This window comes from Vigna umbellata, chromosome 4 (assembly GCF_029865625.1).
Source record: "Vigna umbellata cultivar VRB3 chromosome 4, Vumbellata_1.0, whole genome shotgun sequence".
In the NCBI taxonomy this organism is placed as follows: Eukaryota; Viridiplantae; Streptophyta; class Magnoliopsida; order Fabales; family Fabaceae; genus Vigna; species Vigna umbellata.
The window spans coordinates 27,967,078-27,986,054 of record NC_142168.1 but is presented as its reverse complement, the minus strand read 5'-3'; the positions used below and the strand labels follow the sequence as shown (position 1 = coordinate 27,986,054).

The 18,977-nt window shown below is 30.8% G+C and overlaps 2 protein-coding genes across 2 annotated transcripts; both read right to left on the bottom strand.

Annotated features, from left to right (window-relative positions):
• Positions 1–1,869: 1,869 nt before the first annotated feature.
• LOC124821887 (uncharacterized) lies at positions 1,870–2,789 on the bottom strand. Its single transcript, XM_047293831.2, has 2 exons — positions 2,531–2,789; positions 1,870–2,444 (listed from the first exon to the last, which is right to left on the bottom strand). Exons 1-2 carry the CDS (start codon positions 2,702–2,704, stop codon positions 1,956–1,958), a joined length of 663 nt encoding a protein of 220 aa, XP_047149787.2. The 5' UTR covers positions 2,705–2,789; the 3' UTR covers positions 1,870–1,955.
• A 9,077-nt stretch (positions 2,790–11,866) lies between these two features.
• LOC148199759 (putative UPF0481 protein At3g02645) lies at positions 11,867–18,609 on the bottom strand. The gene is made up of 2 exons (XM_088111641.1): positions 17,619–18,609; positions 11,867–12,883 (listed from the first exon to the last, which is right to left on the bottom strand). Exons 1-2 carry the CDS (start codon positions 18,400–18,402, stop codon positions 12,072–12,074), a joined length of 1,596 nt encoding a protein of 531 aa, XP_087967767.1. The 5' UTR covers positions 18,403–18,609; the 3' UTR covers positions 11,867–12,071.
• Between the last annotated feature and the right edge of the window lie 368 nt (positions 18,610–18,977).

Below are 18,977 nucleotides of genomic sequence, written 5' to 3'. Positions count from 1 at the left end.
AAAAAAATAAACCTTATAGGTCAACAAATAATTGTCTTTTTTAGAAAGCCAACTCCATTGAAAACTCTACAATCCAGATATTAATACATAGTTAGGAAAATCAATTTCAAAGGAGAGGACACAAATTTATTCTGGTACAGCTTTTTCATTATACCAATGCATGTTGTATAAGAAAAGTTATGTTGAACAAAATAACACCGAAAGTTAAGTCAGGAGAAAGAGGCATCCAAATAGATAACTTTATGTTTGTTATGTGCGAAATGGTGGAAGAAATATTTAATAATTTCTTCTGTACTTGTGTTTATAATAAGTAGTATATAGAGATATAATATAATTATGTGTGAACTAGAATGGTAAGATATTATTCACTTTGAACCAAGTTTTCATGAATTTTATAATATCATATCAAAAAACTTTTCATTATAGAAAGTATTTTATTTGTATATAAATTTATGTTTATATCTTGTTTTATCCGATATAAGACTTTGTTTATATCATATCACATACACTTCTATATATAAAAAAGAAGAGAGAATGATATAAAACACTGAAAATAATGTTTGTATCTAACTTCTATAAAGGTTTCTTGAAACTATATCACTTAAAAAAAGAGCTCTATTCACTATGAAGAAGTACAAAATAAATAGAAAAGATGGTACTATAAATGATAACTGAACTCCTATGAAAGAAAATCTTATGCTAGGGAATATAGGTAGCAGTATTTTAATAAGTGTTGCATAAATGGTGTCTCATAAAATTTGGTTTAGTCCCATAAAATTATAATGTACTCTTTGACATAATACAATTATTGACTTAGCTTTTATAATTTGAATTTTTATTTGTAATATTTGGAGTTTGGTTAGACATATTGTTTGGTTGAATAGGTAAAAAAAGAATCTATCTTTTATATGCAAATATTATGCTCGGTGTTAGAAAAATGTAATTAAAGTAAGCTTACCATGACAATTTCTATAATAAATATCATGTAAAGATTAGAGCACTTCAAAATATTTTATTTATAATATATAGTCTTATTGAATGATAAAAATAAAGCAACATACACAATAAGATATAAATATAAAATCATAAGAATGGTATCTTTAAAATGAAAATGTAGAGGGAGAGAAATTTTTTCTAAACATGTCTAAATGCAAGCTTGGATTACCAGAAAAAAAAAAAAAAGAATGCAACTTCTTATCTCTCACTGATGAATGAATCCTAAAACTTGTATTACAGGGTTGTAGGTACAAATTTAGAGTACCCTAAAGGGTATTTTATTAGAGTATTCTAATGGGATCTATGAAAAGGTGGAATTTATGTAAGCCATAGACTTAGGAAGAATAATATTAGGCTGGCCATGCACTACCAATTATCAAGAATAAAGTTGCTACTACGGGAAGCATTTTCTCAAATCCATAGATGAATTTCGAATTATAAAATATTTCTGTATTCAAATGTACCCCCTAAGCCTCAGAAAATTATCAAATAGTCCTAAAAATTTTGTATCATCATATAATACAAGTCGAGTGAGATTTTGCAGAATACTTCTCGTAATACAACTTTCAAGTCAAACTTGAAAACCTAGTTCAAAGGGTGTGTTATTAGAACTGTTAAAAGAGATCACTCAATCTAATTGTCAAAACAACAAGTGAATTATTTAGTGATTCAAATCAATTTAACTCAACTATTCATGAGATTAAAAAATTTGATTTCAATCCAACCCATAACATATTAATAGGTCAAATGAATTAGTTCACTGAAAAAAATTATAATTTTTTTCTTTAATTCAATTAATTTCCTTTTTTTTAATTTTAAACGTGATAGTATAATTAGAGAGAATAACAAATGATACTTGTGACTTTTTGTATGTAATTGAGTAATTACGGTTATATTTTATTATAAATAGTAATGACTTTAATTGTGCATCATACATTAAAACAATAACTAAAGATAGTTTATTTTAAAACAACAAAGTCCAGCTTATGAAACACCAACAACATGGCAACAGAACAGGAGAATGCCATGACAGGTCCAAAGATCCATAGAAGAAGGAAAAGTCCTGTGTGTGAAAGTCTGTCTCCCACAATATTGAAAATTGAAGCTTTTCTCAATAGATCAGTCAGATGCTCTGGAGTAACCAAGCTGATGACATGCTGTGGTAAGCAAACGAGGATGCTCAACTGGGTGAGAAACCCAACTGATAGAGAGTAAAAGAAAAAAGAGAACAAGAACGTTGTAAAGATGATTGCATATTTTAGTGCCACAACGAATTCGCCTTGTCCTCCGTAAACTGAATCAATTAGAGGCTTCTTCACTCTGTAAGTGCTGCTTATCATTGCTCCAAGCCCACAACACAGAACAATGCTTGTGTTCGCCATAAAGATCGATCCCATCATCATGTTCCGAACACTTTGCACTGCTACAATGTTCTTCTTTTCAATATCCTTCCATATACACAACAAAACTTGAAAATTATATGAAGAGAATGATTTTTGATTAATTTACAATATGTAAAAACTCATATATATACCTTGATAATGGCAGGAATCCACAAACGGCGGCCATCGGCATCTATTCCGAAGATGGTTAAGGAAGGTTGTGTCCTTACGTTGTACCATAACCAAACATGGTAGATAAGGTTTATGAGTAACCCTAAGGGTATAAGCGTCACATCCAGATAAAATGTTCTCCATTCCATATGCATCTATATATGTCTACCTATTTCAAATGAGTCTTTTATATTTTAATTTTGGTGAACAATGCCTCTCTCTATATATATGTTGATGACTTTGTCTTTTTCTTCTCCACCAATGAGTTGTGAAAGAAGCTCCTTATTATATACTAGTAGGGAATTTTAACAACTTTATATATTCCATTCTACTTTATATATTCTCTATTCCAATTTTGTTTAACAAAAAGAGAGAAAGTGGATCTTAGCATTATGCGATGATTCCGAAATGCTTTGGTTTAAGAATAAACCTTCGTTTTAACTCTCCGAACATGCTTCCCGTAGATCTATTATAGCTTATATAATATTTTAGCTCATTTCTTTATTGAATAAATTATGGATCTTAGATGAACCAAGACCCATTTGAAATTAAAAGATTACTAGTTTGGCATGGATTCTAGAACGAAAATAATAATTATAATAAGAAACCATAGATTAAGTACAATGTATCCACAATTAATCCAAACCAGAGGTATATTGGCTACCTTTTTTAGGAATTAAAATCTGGGTCTGAACCCATTAAAGATTATTAGTTTGGCATGGATTCTAAAAGTGTGCTAGGATATTGAGATAAATATTCTAGATGAAAATAATAATAAAAAACATAGATTAAGTACAATGTACCCACAATTAATTTAAAATTCGAGTGATATTAGTTACCAATTTTTAGCAATTAAGATCCACGTTAAGAAAAACTTAAATAATATATAAAAATATCATAAATTCATTCTTTTATGTTTTAAGTTGAAAACATGTCTAAAACTATTATAATTAATTGAAATAATACCATATTACTGATGAATAACATGTATTCTATAAAAACTATTTTGTGTTTTGAACGGATTGAATTTTAAGTAAGTCGTATGGTCAATGGATAGATCAAATTGAAAAAAAAAATCTTCAAACCGATATGTTTTTAGTCTCGACTCTCAACTGGTCTAAAGAGTTCGATACTAATACAACAACACAATAATATTATGAAAGTTATTACGGAATAATTAAGATAAACATAATTAAATCATGTTTGTGTTAATATTAAATCATAATTAATACAACACTCACCAATCAACCTTATAAATAAGTAATTATCAAATGTGAGTTTTTTAATATTTTATTATATGTTTTTTTTTAAAATTGATATAACTAAACAATAACTTAAATATCGAAATTTCTTTTATAGGTATCTTTCAACTTTACAACCGGAATAAAAGTGAAAATAATTAACAACTCGAACTACTGAAATGTTAAGTAAGAAATTTGTATCAACATAACTTTTTTTTTAGAAAAACTTTTTAGGTATAATGATAAGGAATTTTCAATTTTCTCCTATGACATTATGTTGGTTATTGTTCCAAAGGACGTCCATGTTACATATTCGCAAATTTGTCCTTTACACACCTAACATGACATCACTGTATGTGTGAAGCATACCACTCACATTATTTAATGGAATTTGGTTCCCTAATATTTTTTAAATCTATGTAAAGAATCTCAGTGTTTACTTTGAAGAGAACAAAATTAAGGAACAATCCAACAAATACTTTGTAGAATATTCAGCTCAATTTTTTGTTAAACCATTTAAAAACGGTTAAAAAAGGAATCTTTAGTTTTTTGTTCGATTTCTATCGAATCTTCACGATAATTTTTGTTCCATAATATTCCTCATTTTTTTTCTTTGGCAGGCAAAGTGTACCTACCATGCATGTTGGTTTATAACTTATTACATTTATTACTATAGTACTACCATCAGATTTTCAGATGTCCACAAATATTCTTAATTACAAAAAACTTGTTGTGCTTAAACTAATGTTTTTCGAGATATGATAACCTTTTAAGATAAAAACATAACTCTACATTTGGAAAATGTAGTTCTTGTGACCTTTTAATTCTTTGGGTTAAGATGAATTGCGGAATTATTCTCATAGTGTCACTTAGTACACTAGTGTATATATATATATATATATATATATATATATATATATATATATATATATATATATATATATATATATATATATATATATATATATATATATATAAGAGTTATTTTAAAATAAGAACCTGAAAACTTGAAAAGATTATATGTTAGAAAGATAACAAAAATATCAAATGGAATTAAAACACAAATAATTTTTTTCTTATACAAAAAGTATATAAAATAATAGATGCACAAAATAGAGAAAAGAAAAACACACCGTTTTGTAATGTGAAAAAACTTCAATACAAATAAAAAGTCCATAGATATAATTCGATAAAACACTTTTAATAATAATAATAATAATAATAATAATAATAATAATAATAATAATAATAATAATATTGTTGTTGTGGTGACGTCATCGCCTATTGCCACGTTTACTGATGTTACTATTGGAGTTTCAGTTTTGAATTATGATCACACGGTTTTAATCATCTTGGTCAGACGACCACTGTGTCGTCAATGACAAATTCATTGGAGCTCTTACGCGCTCTCAACGCTTTGTGAATCTGCTCTCTTTTATGTCGCACGTGTGATACGTCTCGTCTCCTCTACTCTCTTTTAAGGTTTCTCTCTCATGTTCATCCATGGCTTTTCACTACGTTTATTAGTATCAGAGTCATGGTTAGAGTCTATCCTAGCGAGTTCTAAGTGGACATTCTATTATTCTGTTCCACCCGCTATCAGGTCGTTATCGGACCACCCAATTTTTATTATCATGCACGAGATGTCTATACCTCGACGTGAAGGGGGTGTGTTGGAAGTTCCACATCGACTAGAGATAAGGCCAAATTATAATATATAAGTGAGGTGCAAAACTCACCTTACAAGCCGGTTTTGTGGGGTTGAGTTAGGCTTAAAGTCCACTACTAACATGGTATCAGAGTCATGGTTAGAGCCTATCCTAGCTAGTTCTAAGTGGGCATTCTATAGCGGGTCGTTATTGGACCACCAAATTTCTACTATCACGAATGTCTATACCTCTACGAAGGGGTGTGTTGAAAGTTTCACATCGACTAGAGATAAGGCCAATTCATAGTTTATAATTGGGTGCAAACCTCACCCTACAAGCCGGTTTTGTGGGGTTGAGTTAGGCTTAAACTCACTTTCTAATATGGTATCAGAGCCATGGTTAGAGCCTATCCTAGCGAGTTCTAAGTGGGCATTCTATTCTTCTAGTCCACCCGCTATCGGGCCATTATCGGACCACCCAATTTCTACTATCACGCACGAGATGTTTATACCTCGGCGTGAAGGGGGTGTGTTGGAAGTTCCACATCGACTAGAGATAAGGTCAAATTATAATATACAAGTGAGGTACAAACCTCACCTTACAAGCCGGTTTTGTGAGGTTGAGTTAGGCTTAAAGTCCACTGCTAACATGGTATCAGAGCCATGGTTAGAGCCTATCATAGCTAGTTCTAAGTGGGCATTTTATTCTTCTATTTCACCCACTATCGGGCTGTTATTGGACCACCCAATTTCTACTAGCATGCACGAGATGTCTATACCTCGGCGTGAAGGAGGTGTGTTGGATGTCCCACATCGACTAGAGATAAGGCCAATTCAAAGTTTATAATTGGGTGCAAACCTCACCCTACAAACCGGTTTTTTGGGGTTGAGTTAGGCTTAAACTCACTTTCTAATATGATATCAGAGCCATGGTTAGAGCCTATCCTAGCAAGTTCTAAGTGGGCATTCTATTCTTCTATTCCACCCGCTATCGGGCCGTTATTGGACCACCCAATTTTATACTATCACGTAGGAGATGTCTATACCTCGGCGTGAAGGGGGTGTGTTGGAATTCCCACATCAATTAGAGATAAGGCCAATTCATAGTTTATAATTGGATGCAAACCTCACCCTACAAACCTGGTTTTGTGGGGTTGAGTTAGGTTTAAAAACTCACTTTCTAATAACGGTCTCTTTTGACCTCCCTTTTGTCAATATTGTGTTTGACTCGTCCATGTATGTTTTTCTCGCGTGACAAAAATGGTTTCTATTAGTTTATATATAGCATACATAGTGACTCTTCAACAATTACCTCTTTATCCACTGGATGTCAACCATTCGTGACAAAAATGATTTCTATTAGTCTTCTGGATTAATATTTTGTCTTCTATGTCGTCTTTGATCATTAAGAATTTTGTGTCACTCAAGTGCAGAAGCATATATTTTCACTAAGTCTTTACGGATTATATTAGTAATAAGTTTGGTGCATAAGATTTGTATACACTAGCTTGAGGAGAGTATTAGATATATTATATCCTTATACTTATCTTTTATTTTTAGTTTGTTTGTTATTATTTCTTATTTGTATTTTGGATTTAACCTATATTTCTTTTATTATAAATAGAGGATCCTAGGTATATATTTAACACAAGAAAATTAATCTGATACATAGTTTTAACTATATTCAACAACTTTAATTTTTTTTTAAAATCACATATATGTTTTTAGTAAATGAACTTACATTTATAATTCTAATAATCAAATTATTAAAATAACTTAAAATAAAAATATTTTTTATACAAGCAAAGCATAACAAATTTATAGTGTAAAAAAATTAGAAAAAAATTTCTTTTACTTAACTAGTCATATTATTAAAAAATCTCAAAATAAAAAGATAATCATTTAAATTTTAAAAAGCATACAAAATCTGAAAATCCCAATTAATCAAACTATTAAAAAATATAAAATAGAAAGATGTTTATATAAAAATTTAGAATACATAAAAAAAAAACTAAAAACATTACAATAGAAATAACTGATACGAAAATACAAAAGTACGAAAAGAAGGTAGAAGATGTATGGAATTGAAAACAAGAAGTTTTGTATAGTAAATCCAAATTATGTGCAAATATATAAAAAAATTAAAAATTGTATATTCAAAACATAATTTCTTTTAAGAAAAAAAATTGAAAATGTTCTTTAAAAATATGATTTCTTTATCATTAACTTAAAGTCGTGTTTTCAAATTCTTTATTTTGAAATCATGTTCCTCAGACATTATTTATCCATTTACATAATTTTTTAAAATTTATTTATTTCAATAAAAAAATTACACTTATTTAGTGAAAAAAAACTCATAACTATAAAGCAGGGGCTTGTGTTGAGAGGAAAATAAAGTAAAGGAGGAAAATTTTTCAAATAAAGTTTAAATAAGGAGGCTTTAGTCAAGTTTGGATGAGATGAAGTTTGGAAACTTTTGGAAGAAAATATAATGCTTATTTCAAAATTTGAAGAGGTGACACTCAACATAGAAGTGTAGGGTTCGGTATTATGAAAAGCCTAACACTAGATCAATTTAATTTCACATTTATTTAGCATTTTGAAGCATTCTAAAGGGTGGTGTTGTTTTATTTTTGAAGCATATTCTCATTTATCATAGTTTTAGAGGTTGAGATTAAATAGTGTCTAGACTTTACACAAAATTTATTAATAAATTGAATGTAGAACTATTAAAATAGATGTGACCCATCAATCAATTTAAAAAGTTTGTGTAATAGGTTATGTTAGGGGAGAAAAGTGTAATTTAAATTGAATTGTTTTTTTACTCTACAGTTTGCATAATTTAGTCAAACCTAATTCATAATAAGTTTATGGATTAATCCATTTTATAAAATAATTATTATATTTTAAGAAATAAAATTATTATAACAAACGTATTAAAACAGTATTATATGAATATCTCTATATATTATAATTATATATCAAATAATTAAATTTCAAATGAAACAAAATGTTCATTAATTAAGGAGGATGAAGTCAACAAAAACATCATTTTCAACATAACCTCCACCTTGAGGGAGAGATGAACACGATTGAGAGGATTAGTAAGATATAGATAGTTTTACACGTTAAATATATTTTCACATTTTCTAAACATGTTTGGCAAAAGAAATGAGGAAATAATATTTCAAAAATGGGGGCAAAGGGGTGTTCATACTAAAGAAGTTGAATATATATATATATATATATATATATATATATATATATATACGAGTTTGAGATTTTGTGGAGTGGACTACACAAAAATATAAGAAAAATAGCCTGATCATGGTGACTATTATAAAGTTCATGTTAAAGTGGGAGAGCTATGTAGATATATATAGCTTCTCTACTTTCTTTATCCAGTAATGAAAAATTAGGGTCCTTAAGTAATCATTCTAAAATAATGAATTATCTATACATATCACTAAAATAAAAGCAACATTTAATATTAACCAAAAATCAAACTTAACAAAAAAATCAACACAAATTAATTAATAATGTTAGATTTGGATGGGATATAAAATGAATTCTAAGTTCATAAATGTTAATTTATTAATGCAACTTTCAAGAGTGATGTTATATGCCCATTAAATAAGTAGATTAAGCTAATTTNATTTTCTCTTTTTATAACGATATTTGTCATGTCATGAGCACACTATCTTCAAGAAAAGCCTGAAACTTAGATTAAATGTCATCATTTTATTAGTTTTCCATCTCAGAAATAAAGTTCTTATAAACAGGTTAATTATTAAATGATTTGTTATTGGGACATATCCTTAAAAACTCTTATTTAATTATTGAAATAGATAAAACATCAATATTTATACTATTATAACACACTTTTTTTTTATCTTTTCTCTTTGATAATCACATTTTTTTTCTAATTTTCTTTTTTTTCTAATTTTCTTTTTTTTTCTAATTTTCTTTTTTTTTCTAATTTTCTTTTTTTTTCTATAATTTCATTTTTCTATATTTTTTTTCTCTCTCAACTTCATATCTTTATTTTCCTTTTTTTCTTTCTCATTTTCTCTTTAATTTTTTTCCTATCATCTACTTCTCTTTTATTTCTTTTTTTCTCTCAACTTCTTTGAATTCTTTCTCCTTAATATTCTTCTTTCTTTTCTCCATCTCTCTCACTCATCATAATTAGAAGCATTATAACGCCTGTATTTTTCAATATGAAGCTTGAGAATATAAAAAAATTATCCAAAACATCTAAAAATGTATATGAAATATTTAAATAAAAAGAAATACAAAAATTATACTACAAGTGCAACAAGGTTGTTTTCAACATCGATAGCAATTTTATAACCAATACATATTAAAATGGATTAAAATGAATAAAAATAGAAGATTTTTTACTTGGTTATAAATTGAAGTAAAAAAGTTCAGATTATGCTTCGGCTAAAAAAATCAAAATACTAAATCGTTAGAAAAAAAATTAGGTCTATGACAACAATTGTAAGAAGAATCACTATCATAAACTTTTTTTGTTTCTATTCCACAAACAATTGAGATAATAGATTATATCTGATTTAATATAATTATTTAATTTTAAGGGTCTATGACAACGATTATGAGAAAAATTATTGTCATAAACCCTTTTTTGCTTCGGTTATAAAAATAATTGAGGCTAAAAGTTTATTTTAAAAAAAATATCTTTTAAAATATTTTTATATTGACTCTCGAACAAAAGACTTTTGAAATAAGCTTATCTTTTCCGGTGGTCGAGAATAGCATGATCCAGAAACAAAGGAGTAAAAATATTCAAATTTTATTTAAAAATAAAAAATTTAAAATTATTTTATTTTTATATTAATATATTATTTCTATTTGTATTTTTTCTTCGACTCGATTTTAGTACATTTAAATTATTTTACAACATAATATAATGACCCCAATTGATTGAAAATAATTCTACATAATTATTTTATATATTGTTATAAATTTGTGAGTCAAACACAATTTGGGTTATTTTGGACTTAAATTTAAATTGTATATTATATCCATCTAATTAACTATTGGTTAGAAGATTAATCTAAGGTTAGTATTCACATCTCACTTGGCTATAACGTTCTCTTCTGACCATTGCTTTTCAGCTACGCATCCCTTTTCAAGCTCTTATCATCTTCTCAGTTATAACGTCTGTAATGTCTCCTTAGTTTTACATGTTATATATATTCCTTTCGAACGACTTGTTGGTCCTTTATACTAAGGATACCATAACATGACTTTTACTATAAATATTTATTGGATAAGTTGAAAAGAGTTATGATGTTTTCACATTAAATTTATTTTATATAATTATTATACAATTTATTTAAGTTTTAAATAAAAAAAAATTCTTCCATTAGTTTCTGAAGAAGAAAAAAAAAAAAAGAATTGTCGATATAATGGTTGTGACAGAACTTTGTTTTTCTGCATAAATTTAAACATACTTTAACACGTTAACTTCTTTGACGTTAATTCTTTGTGCTTCATGGTCCAACTTTCGTGTAAAAGAGATTATACAAAGTTTGTATAATTAATATTAAAAAATATATTTTAAGTATAATTTAATTTTACAAAATTCAATATTTAAGATAAAATTAGACTCATTTGTATATTTTAAATTGATGTTTTACTTCTTTAAATATTTTTAGATGCCAATCTGCATTTTTTTTAAAGTGATAAATAACTCACAATCAAAGGTAAATTTTAGCCATATTAAGTTTTACGTCCATAATAAACATGATATAATATTTCTATATTTTAAACTCTCATTTCAGAAAGTGATATTTGGTGACCCAAAATGTAGCTCATTTATTTAATTAACATAGTTTTGTATAACTTCAACACATTTTTTTTTATGAATCAAGTTTATTAAACAATAGACAACCCAAACTAATTGAGTTTGTTCAGTCAACTTCCAATCATAGTTAAGGAAAACTTTCTTTTAATAACTTTTTATAACAACATTTTGACAATTGTTTAAGTGACCGTTTTTCATTGTTGAATTTAAAATATTTTTTAAAAAATATTTAAAATAAATCAATAAATTTTTGACATATGTTATTGTAAAAAGTTGTTAACTTTTAGTCGTTAAAATATCATGGGATTGTAATTTGCGAAAATCTCGGACATCTAGAGTATAATAAGAAAAATAAAATATAAAGATTCAGATATGTTAACTTTTTAAAAAACCTTTTTTTAAGGTGTTATTTTATTGGTTTGTATATTTAAACGTATCAATCATAAACTACTATATAGAATAGACTGTTGAAAAAAAAATTGTCAAAAAAGTTGTAAAAAAAATGGTAAAAAAAGTTGTTAAAAGAAATTTTTTTTAAATATAAATCATATAATAGATGGTTTCAGTTGCATAACTAATCAATACAACATCGATCGAATGAAAGTATAACTTAAACTGTACTTAATTTTACAGAAACATTATACACCCGAAACCATAACAGATGGTTTCAATTGGGTAACACATCAAACATACATTATAACATTCTATGAAGGTCTTACTTAAGCTGTACTTTTTATTTTACAGAAACATGATACACTCCCAGCCATGCTCTAGCAAAAGTAGAAAAGAAAATGACAACATCATTGGGGTGCAAAATACCTATGACAATCATAAGCTGCGCAAAACGTTTCAATAGCCGTCATGGCCAAGAGAACAAAGGTGGCAAGAAGTGTGAAGAACTTCCATGATCTGTAAACATAATCTGTTGAGGCCTTGAAGAGGTTGGTCTTCCTCTTATCATGGTAGTACTTGTTCACTTTCTTAATAGTCTCATCTAACTTGTGTGCTTTGGTGGGTCCAATGGATTTGCTCATTCCGTTGAATAGTTCCTCAGTTTCTTCCATACTCAGACTGCTACTTGACTCTATGATCCCTGCCTTCATCAGCAGCTTCACATCCTTCACAGTGTCTACGATTGCCCTCATAAGTTCTGTGTACCTCGTGAAGATGAGAAAGTCTGGTTGGGTCAAGGCCTCGTAAGCCACAAGGTTTCTCATTATCACTTCAGAGTTCACGTCCAGTTTCACCACAGGGAGGTAAAATATGCCCTTTGTTTCGTCAAATTCAATGGCCATGTTGCCACCTTCCACAGGTTTGAAACAGACCCCGACTGAATGAAGTTCACGCACACAAGGAATGTTGATAATCATCGGAGCTACATCTTCTTCTTCTTCTTCTTCAGAAAGTTTTGGATGAGATGAAAGAGTATCAAGTTGACAGGACACTTTTATTACTCGATCTAGTTGTCGTTTAAAGGGTTTCCCTAGAGGAATATTCACGTCCTTCAGCTTCTTCAAAGAGCCTACTGTCCATGTTAATACACCTTTAACTTTCTTAAAGGAAATTGCTATGGCTTCATAATTTGAGCTTTTCTGGACTGCTGCAGAAGTACCTGTGGTAGTGTCAATATTACCACGAAAATAATTAGCTAGGTAGTCCAACATCACTATGATGTCTCCATGATTCTATTAAAATGCATTGCACAAAGAAGAAACTTAATCTGGTTGCACTATCAATTCATTGAATGTGAAGGCTATTAAATAGTCGTGTATAGACGCAATAGTACTAGACCGAATGAAAACAGAAACGAAAATAAAACCAATCAATTATCGTGGTCGAGTTGCTAGAACCGACCTACTACAGTAAAATAATAACAATTAAGATTTTAACCTAGCTGCTACAGTATGTAATATAAACTATCCAGATCAGTGGAAGAAACGTGAATGTAGAAATAAAAGATTCCTACGAGTTGCTTCTTTCATTATTTACTGGGTTCTTTATTAGCTCGATCACTGATCTATTGTCCTCTCGAATCAATACCTTCTCTTCTTGCATAATCTCCAAATTTTGTAACAAGTTTTTAAGCCAGATCGCATGCCTAACAACACTCTCATACTCAGCTTCACACGTTGATAGTGTTACAATAGGTTGTTTCTTTAAGAGCCAAGTAAATATTGTAGTTCTCATGAAGAAAACGTAACCAATCGTACTCTTTTAGTCATCCACATCTATGTGCTCTTCTAGTCAATCACATCTCCACACCAGACACTGTTCAAGTACCCACTAAGTCGATAAATGTCCGACTTAATGTACATTAATTCAAAAGATAGAGTTTCCTTTACATGCCATAGTATTTGCTTTTATGCTTTCCAATGAGAATACCTTGGCTCCTCCATAAAATGGCTTGTATCTCTCACTCATCATAAGGTCTAACATTATGTTTGTCAAGTACCTAAGACTCCCAATTAAGCTTTGATATCTATTTGCATCAACAAGATTCCCTTCTTCATTTTTTGATAGCTTCGTGTCAAGTTCTATTGGAATGAAAACTAGATTGTCCTTCATCATCTTTGTCTTTTTTCAGTATATCCTCAATATACATCCTTTAAGACACAAAGATCTCTGCCGAGCTTTGATCCACGTCCAAACCAAATATCTCATGATGCCCAGATCAATCATTTCAAATACCTTCATCACTTCTTTAAATTCTTCAACTAGCTCGGCTTTACTTTTCAAAAAAATCAAATCATGTACATACAAGACAACAAACAACATACCCGATATGTCCTTCTTTAGGTATAGAGCACGTTCATATAGACATTGCTCATAACCATTTTTCTTGAAATAGGCGTTAATTCTTTCACATTCCATGTTCGCAGAGATTGCTTTAATCCATACAACGCCTTCTTAGCTTTAGCACATTCTTTTCTTTGCCTTTTTTCATCTAACTGAGAGGTTGTTCTACATACACTTCCTCTTCCAGAACTTCATTCAGAAATGTAGACTTTACATTCATCTGATGTATCTTCCAACTTTGTGTTGCTACTAATGAAAATAATAGTTGAAGTGTTTCCATCCTCGTTACTAGAGCAAATACCTCATCGTAGTCAATTCTTTTTTGTTGTTTGTAGTCCTTCATCACAAGTTAGCCTTTGTAGCACCCCACCTCTCCTTTTACATTGATTTTCTTCTTGTATACCCATTTAACACCAATTGGCCGAGCTCATGTTGGTAAATGTATCAACTTCCATGTTTCATCTTTTTTCAATTGAGTTAATCTCCTCATCTATAGTTTTCTTCCATCTTTCATTAAGCATGACTTCTTCAAATTTTACATCTTCTGCACCTGTCATTAGACATACCATGTACCTCATGAATGGAGTTATAAATGTCATTTACACTTCAAGATCTAGCCTGCATAGGTTCATCTTCTTCATCATCATGCTCATTCACTCTTTCAAATGTGATTATTTGCACCTAGTAGTGTATTCAAACTCTTATTAACGAATGTCGAGGTCTCTCCCCCAAAAATCATGCTTTCTAAAGACTTTTCCTTCGAGTCAGTCCAATTCCATTCACTATTTTCATCTGACTAGACATCCTTGCATACTAGAGTCTTGCTTGAAAATGGATTGGGCAACTTGTAGGCTTTTGCTTGTTCATCATAACTAATGAAAACGTACCTCTTGCTTTTGCTTGTTCATCATAACCAATGAACTAAGAGAAATTGGTCCACACAGATCGGTGTGTACTAGATCGAGTTGCTCTTCTACCCTATACATAGCCAAATTTGGAAACTTTGTTCTTGACTATTTTCTAAGCATGCATTGTTCACAAAATTTTGTCTCAAATTCTATATTGGGTAGTCCGAGTACTAGTTCTCTCCTTAACATTTAGTCAAGCTTCCATAGTTAAGGTGTCCAAACCGAAAGTGTCATATCACAGTTTCCTCTTTCATGTCTAGCCAAACATGTCTCCTACAAGGGCTTCAACTCCATTTTATAAATTCAAATTTTCTTCATTTCTACTCGGACGCGAGACAACCATACTTATCCTTCAAATACAACACCTAGTCCTTTATTAAAACTGCTTACCTTTTTCAATCAACTGACCCATGCTTAAAATATTGTTCTTAAGCTAAAAAATATAGGAAATGTCCCTGATTTCTCTAACTCCCCCATCCTTATGTATGTGACGAATTATTCCACACCTTTTTATTCCCACTTTGAAATAATCTCCAAATGACATGAACCTGGCCTCTACCTAAGAAATCCTTAGTTCTACACATATGATTGATAGTTCTAGTATACATGTACCACACAAAATTGGTAGAATTCTCCTCACCCTGATATCAAGCACGACACTACATTGGAGTTCGCCACCTTCATTTTCAAGTTCTCCTATTTCATTGCCAAGCTATTTAAATACGTTGCTAAGCTCTTCAACGATATCGCCAGACTTTTTTTTACCCAATTTGGGGCTTTGTACTGTTGGTTTCTTCAATAACTCAGCATCCCCTAGCATACGCTCGTCACAACTTGGCCTAGCAAATCCATAGCTCGGTAATACTTCGTTCGAGCTCTCCACCTTTATTACCAGGTTTCCCATTTCCTTTGCTAGGATATTTGGCAACTCGACACTCAATAGATCGGCCTCCACCTGCTCGACTTTATCCAACCTATGGTTCATCTTCTCGTCCTCAAATTACCTGGCCTTCAATATCTCAACTCCAAATAACCCAGCCTTCATCTGCTTGGCCTTAAACACCATGGTTTACATTTCTCATCCTCAAGCAACTTGGTTTGTATCTGTTTGGCATCAAACAACTCGGTCTCTTCATCAAACAACTCGATCTCCTTTTGCACTACCTCGAACAACTTGGTCATGGACTTGTTCGAGCTTTCTGATAACAATAAAATTCCTATCTCTTCTGCATTTTGTAAGAAGGATTTTTTACCTTTCTTTCCAACTCGGAAAAATTTTGCTATGTGGTTGACCTTCCCACAATTATAATAGCTTCCTGATATGCATTAATTCGTTTGCATAGTGGTCGAGTTTTTCACATTCGAAGCACTATACACGTCTTTAAACTGATCTCCACGGCCTCTTCCTCGATAGTGGCCATGCCAATTTTGCTGCCAGGTTATATTTGTGCAGACTTCCTTGTTCTCTGCCTCCATAACCTCAGCGTTAAGTGTTGCGAGTTTCGTTCATAATGAATTTCATCTATAGTGTTTGATCATCAGGTTCCTTCTCTTTCTTCTTCCTTTGTGAGAACTGACAAGTCCTTTGATTCTTCGATTATGCAGTTAACGCCCTCGAAGTTATCCGCCAAAGATCTCAACATTTTTTCTATAACCTAGTTAGGTGGCATCTCTTCTCCATTCCTACCTAGTTTATTAGCAACCTTCTGTACCCGAGTGATGTACTCGATAACCAGCTTTGTTTCTTCCATCTCTAAATGTTCAAACTCTCTCCTAAGAGCATGTTCAAACCCGTCTCACACAATATTCACTTTTGTAGGCAACCTCTAGAGTCTCCCAGGCTTTATTTGCTAACGATGCATTCAGTATCTTTTCGAACCCTGACTCGTCTACTACATTGTTGAGAAAATACAATGTTGACTTTCACTTGCATTTTCTTCAACATGGCAACATGTGTTACTGTCTGATGTTCTTCCTCATCAAATTCATCGTACCAGCCTTCATTATATCTCATACGTCTTGAAATCCCAACAACACCTTTATATGTAAGCACTAATTATTATATGTGTTACTGTCTTGGATCGCTAGTTGTGACTAAGTCACACCGTTAACAACTTTTGTCATCTTTTTCACTTTTTTTAAACACTCATGGATTCACTAGCTCTCATTTTGTTTTTTGTTTTTTCACACTCAACACTCAAAGCATAGAGCTTTAATCTTTAATACCACATTATTTAATGAATGTGATGGAAATTAAACAGCCATGTTCAGACGTAAAAACATTGGACATAATTAAAGCAAAAACCAAAATAACATCGGCCAAATATCTTGGTCGAATTGCTACAGTCCAACCGAAAACGTAACAAAAACAACTAACAGAACTGAGCTGCTACCTAAATAATAACAAGCAAGATTTTAACCAAGCTGCTACAGTACAAAATATAAACTACCCGTATGTGTGGAAAAACGCGAATTTGAGAAGACTCCTACAAAACTACAAAAGCACCTTTTTTCTAATTTAAGTTTATCTAACATATTCTCGCATATTTTTACAAGAAAATAATAACAATAATAACACTGATGTGAAGATTAATAGAGACCTAGTTTTGAATCATCTTATAAAATTTCTCTATCCACACATACCTTCGCTTGGATCAGGTATCGGTGTTTCAGAGTTTACGGCATTAGAGACGACCAAATGGTACATGAGATCCAAGACATGGCAATGCTTTGATACAGCTTCAGAACATGTGGGGCTGTGAATTAACTTAAGTGGAGAGTGTTGTTTACAGAATGACAAGAGCATCGAACCCAAGTACTCTTGAACAGAATGAGTAGGTTCGGAGCTTTCAAACTGCAAGATCTTCAACAAAGAGAACATTGGAATTTGATTCTCCACCATGAGGATGTCCCTTACGATGGCATCCTTGGTTAGTGTCAGACCACGAAACTCAGTTTGGTCTCCTAATCCTCTCATGAAAGAGCAAGATAGTCTGTCATTGAGATACTTGTGGAAGAAATTCAACAAGAAGAAAGCATCAATTGCAACGGTGTATAACAAGGTTTCATCTTTGAGGCACAAGTGTTTGTGGTAACTAGCACGGATGAAGGTTGCTGTGTCGCGGAATTCTTGGATTACTTGTTTGAGTTCATGTTTTTTGAAGTGGTCTAGAACCGCTTTGGCAGCAAAAATCTTGATCCTTTCCATGGGATAGAGCTCAGGGCGAAAGTGGGTGTATGGACCAATGGCTACAAATTGGGGAGTAAAGGCTTCTGGCTTGCCACAGCTCAGAGTTTTGGGAACATGGAATATGCAAACAGGTATTCTTTTCAAGACTGAGTGGTGGGTTTCACTTACGATTTCGTTTACTCGAATGATCCAACAGTCTTCATCAGATTCTGAACTGAAGATTGAAGGAGAGTCCATTGGGATTTACCTTAATTTTTCTGATGAATTGCTCTATGAAATACGTGTTACTGTGTAATTCTTGGATTTTCGAAACCAAGAAACTTTATGTACGGGCCACTTGCTTCTGTTTCTCTTCTCTGTAATGGCTTTTAATTTTTATTTCTTCATTTATAAGATGAATGTGAAATCATCTTACACCTCACTTCATTTATTTATTTATATTTTTAAAGATTTGCACGTAATTTCATATTATAAAGACTTTCATGTTCTTGTGTCTCTTCCACCGGTGGTTTCGACTAATAATTTTTGGAGAGTGAGAATAATATATTTAAAATTTATATATTAATCATTATTATTAATATAATAAAAATAAATGCATAATATAGTATAATTATAATTATACAAGAATCATACATGTTCAAAGGATTTTTTTTTCCTTTAAATTCTTAAACTTATAAAAATGATTGTATTTGATATGGGTTTCATTATAATTTTTTTTATTTCATTTTTTTAATTTAATGGATGTCTAATGTTAAAGGATGAATTGAATGATTAATATTTGTTTGCAACTTGATTGATATGATTTGAACTTT

Excerpts from the sequence above, each read along its gene's own strand:
- LOC124821887 (XM_047293831.2), bottom strand. The coding sequence starts at position 2,704 with ATGCATATGGAATGGAGAACATTTTATCTGGATGTGACGCTTATACCC. Across the intron at positions 2,445-2,530 it reads GGATTCCTGCCATTATCAAG|GATATTGAAAAGAAGAACAT; the intron begins GTATATATATGA and ends TGTATATGGAAG.
- LOC148199759 (XM_088111641.1), bottom strand. The coding sequence starts at position 18,402 with ATGGACTCTCCTTCAATCTTCAGTTCAGAATCTGATGAAGACTGTTGG. Across the intron at positions 12,884-17,618 it reads GATACCTGATCCAAGCGAAG|GTACTTCTGCAGCAGTCCAG; the intron begins GTATGTGTGGAT and ends ACACTACCACAG.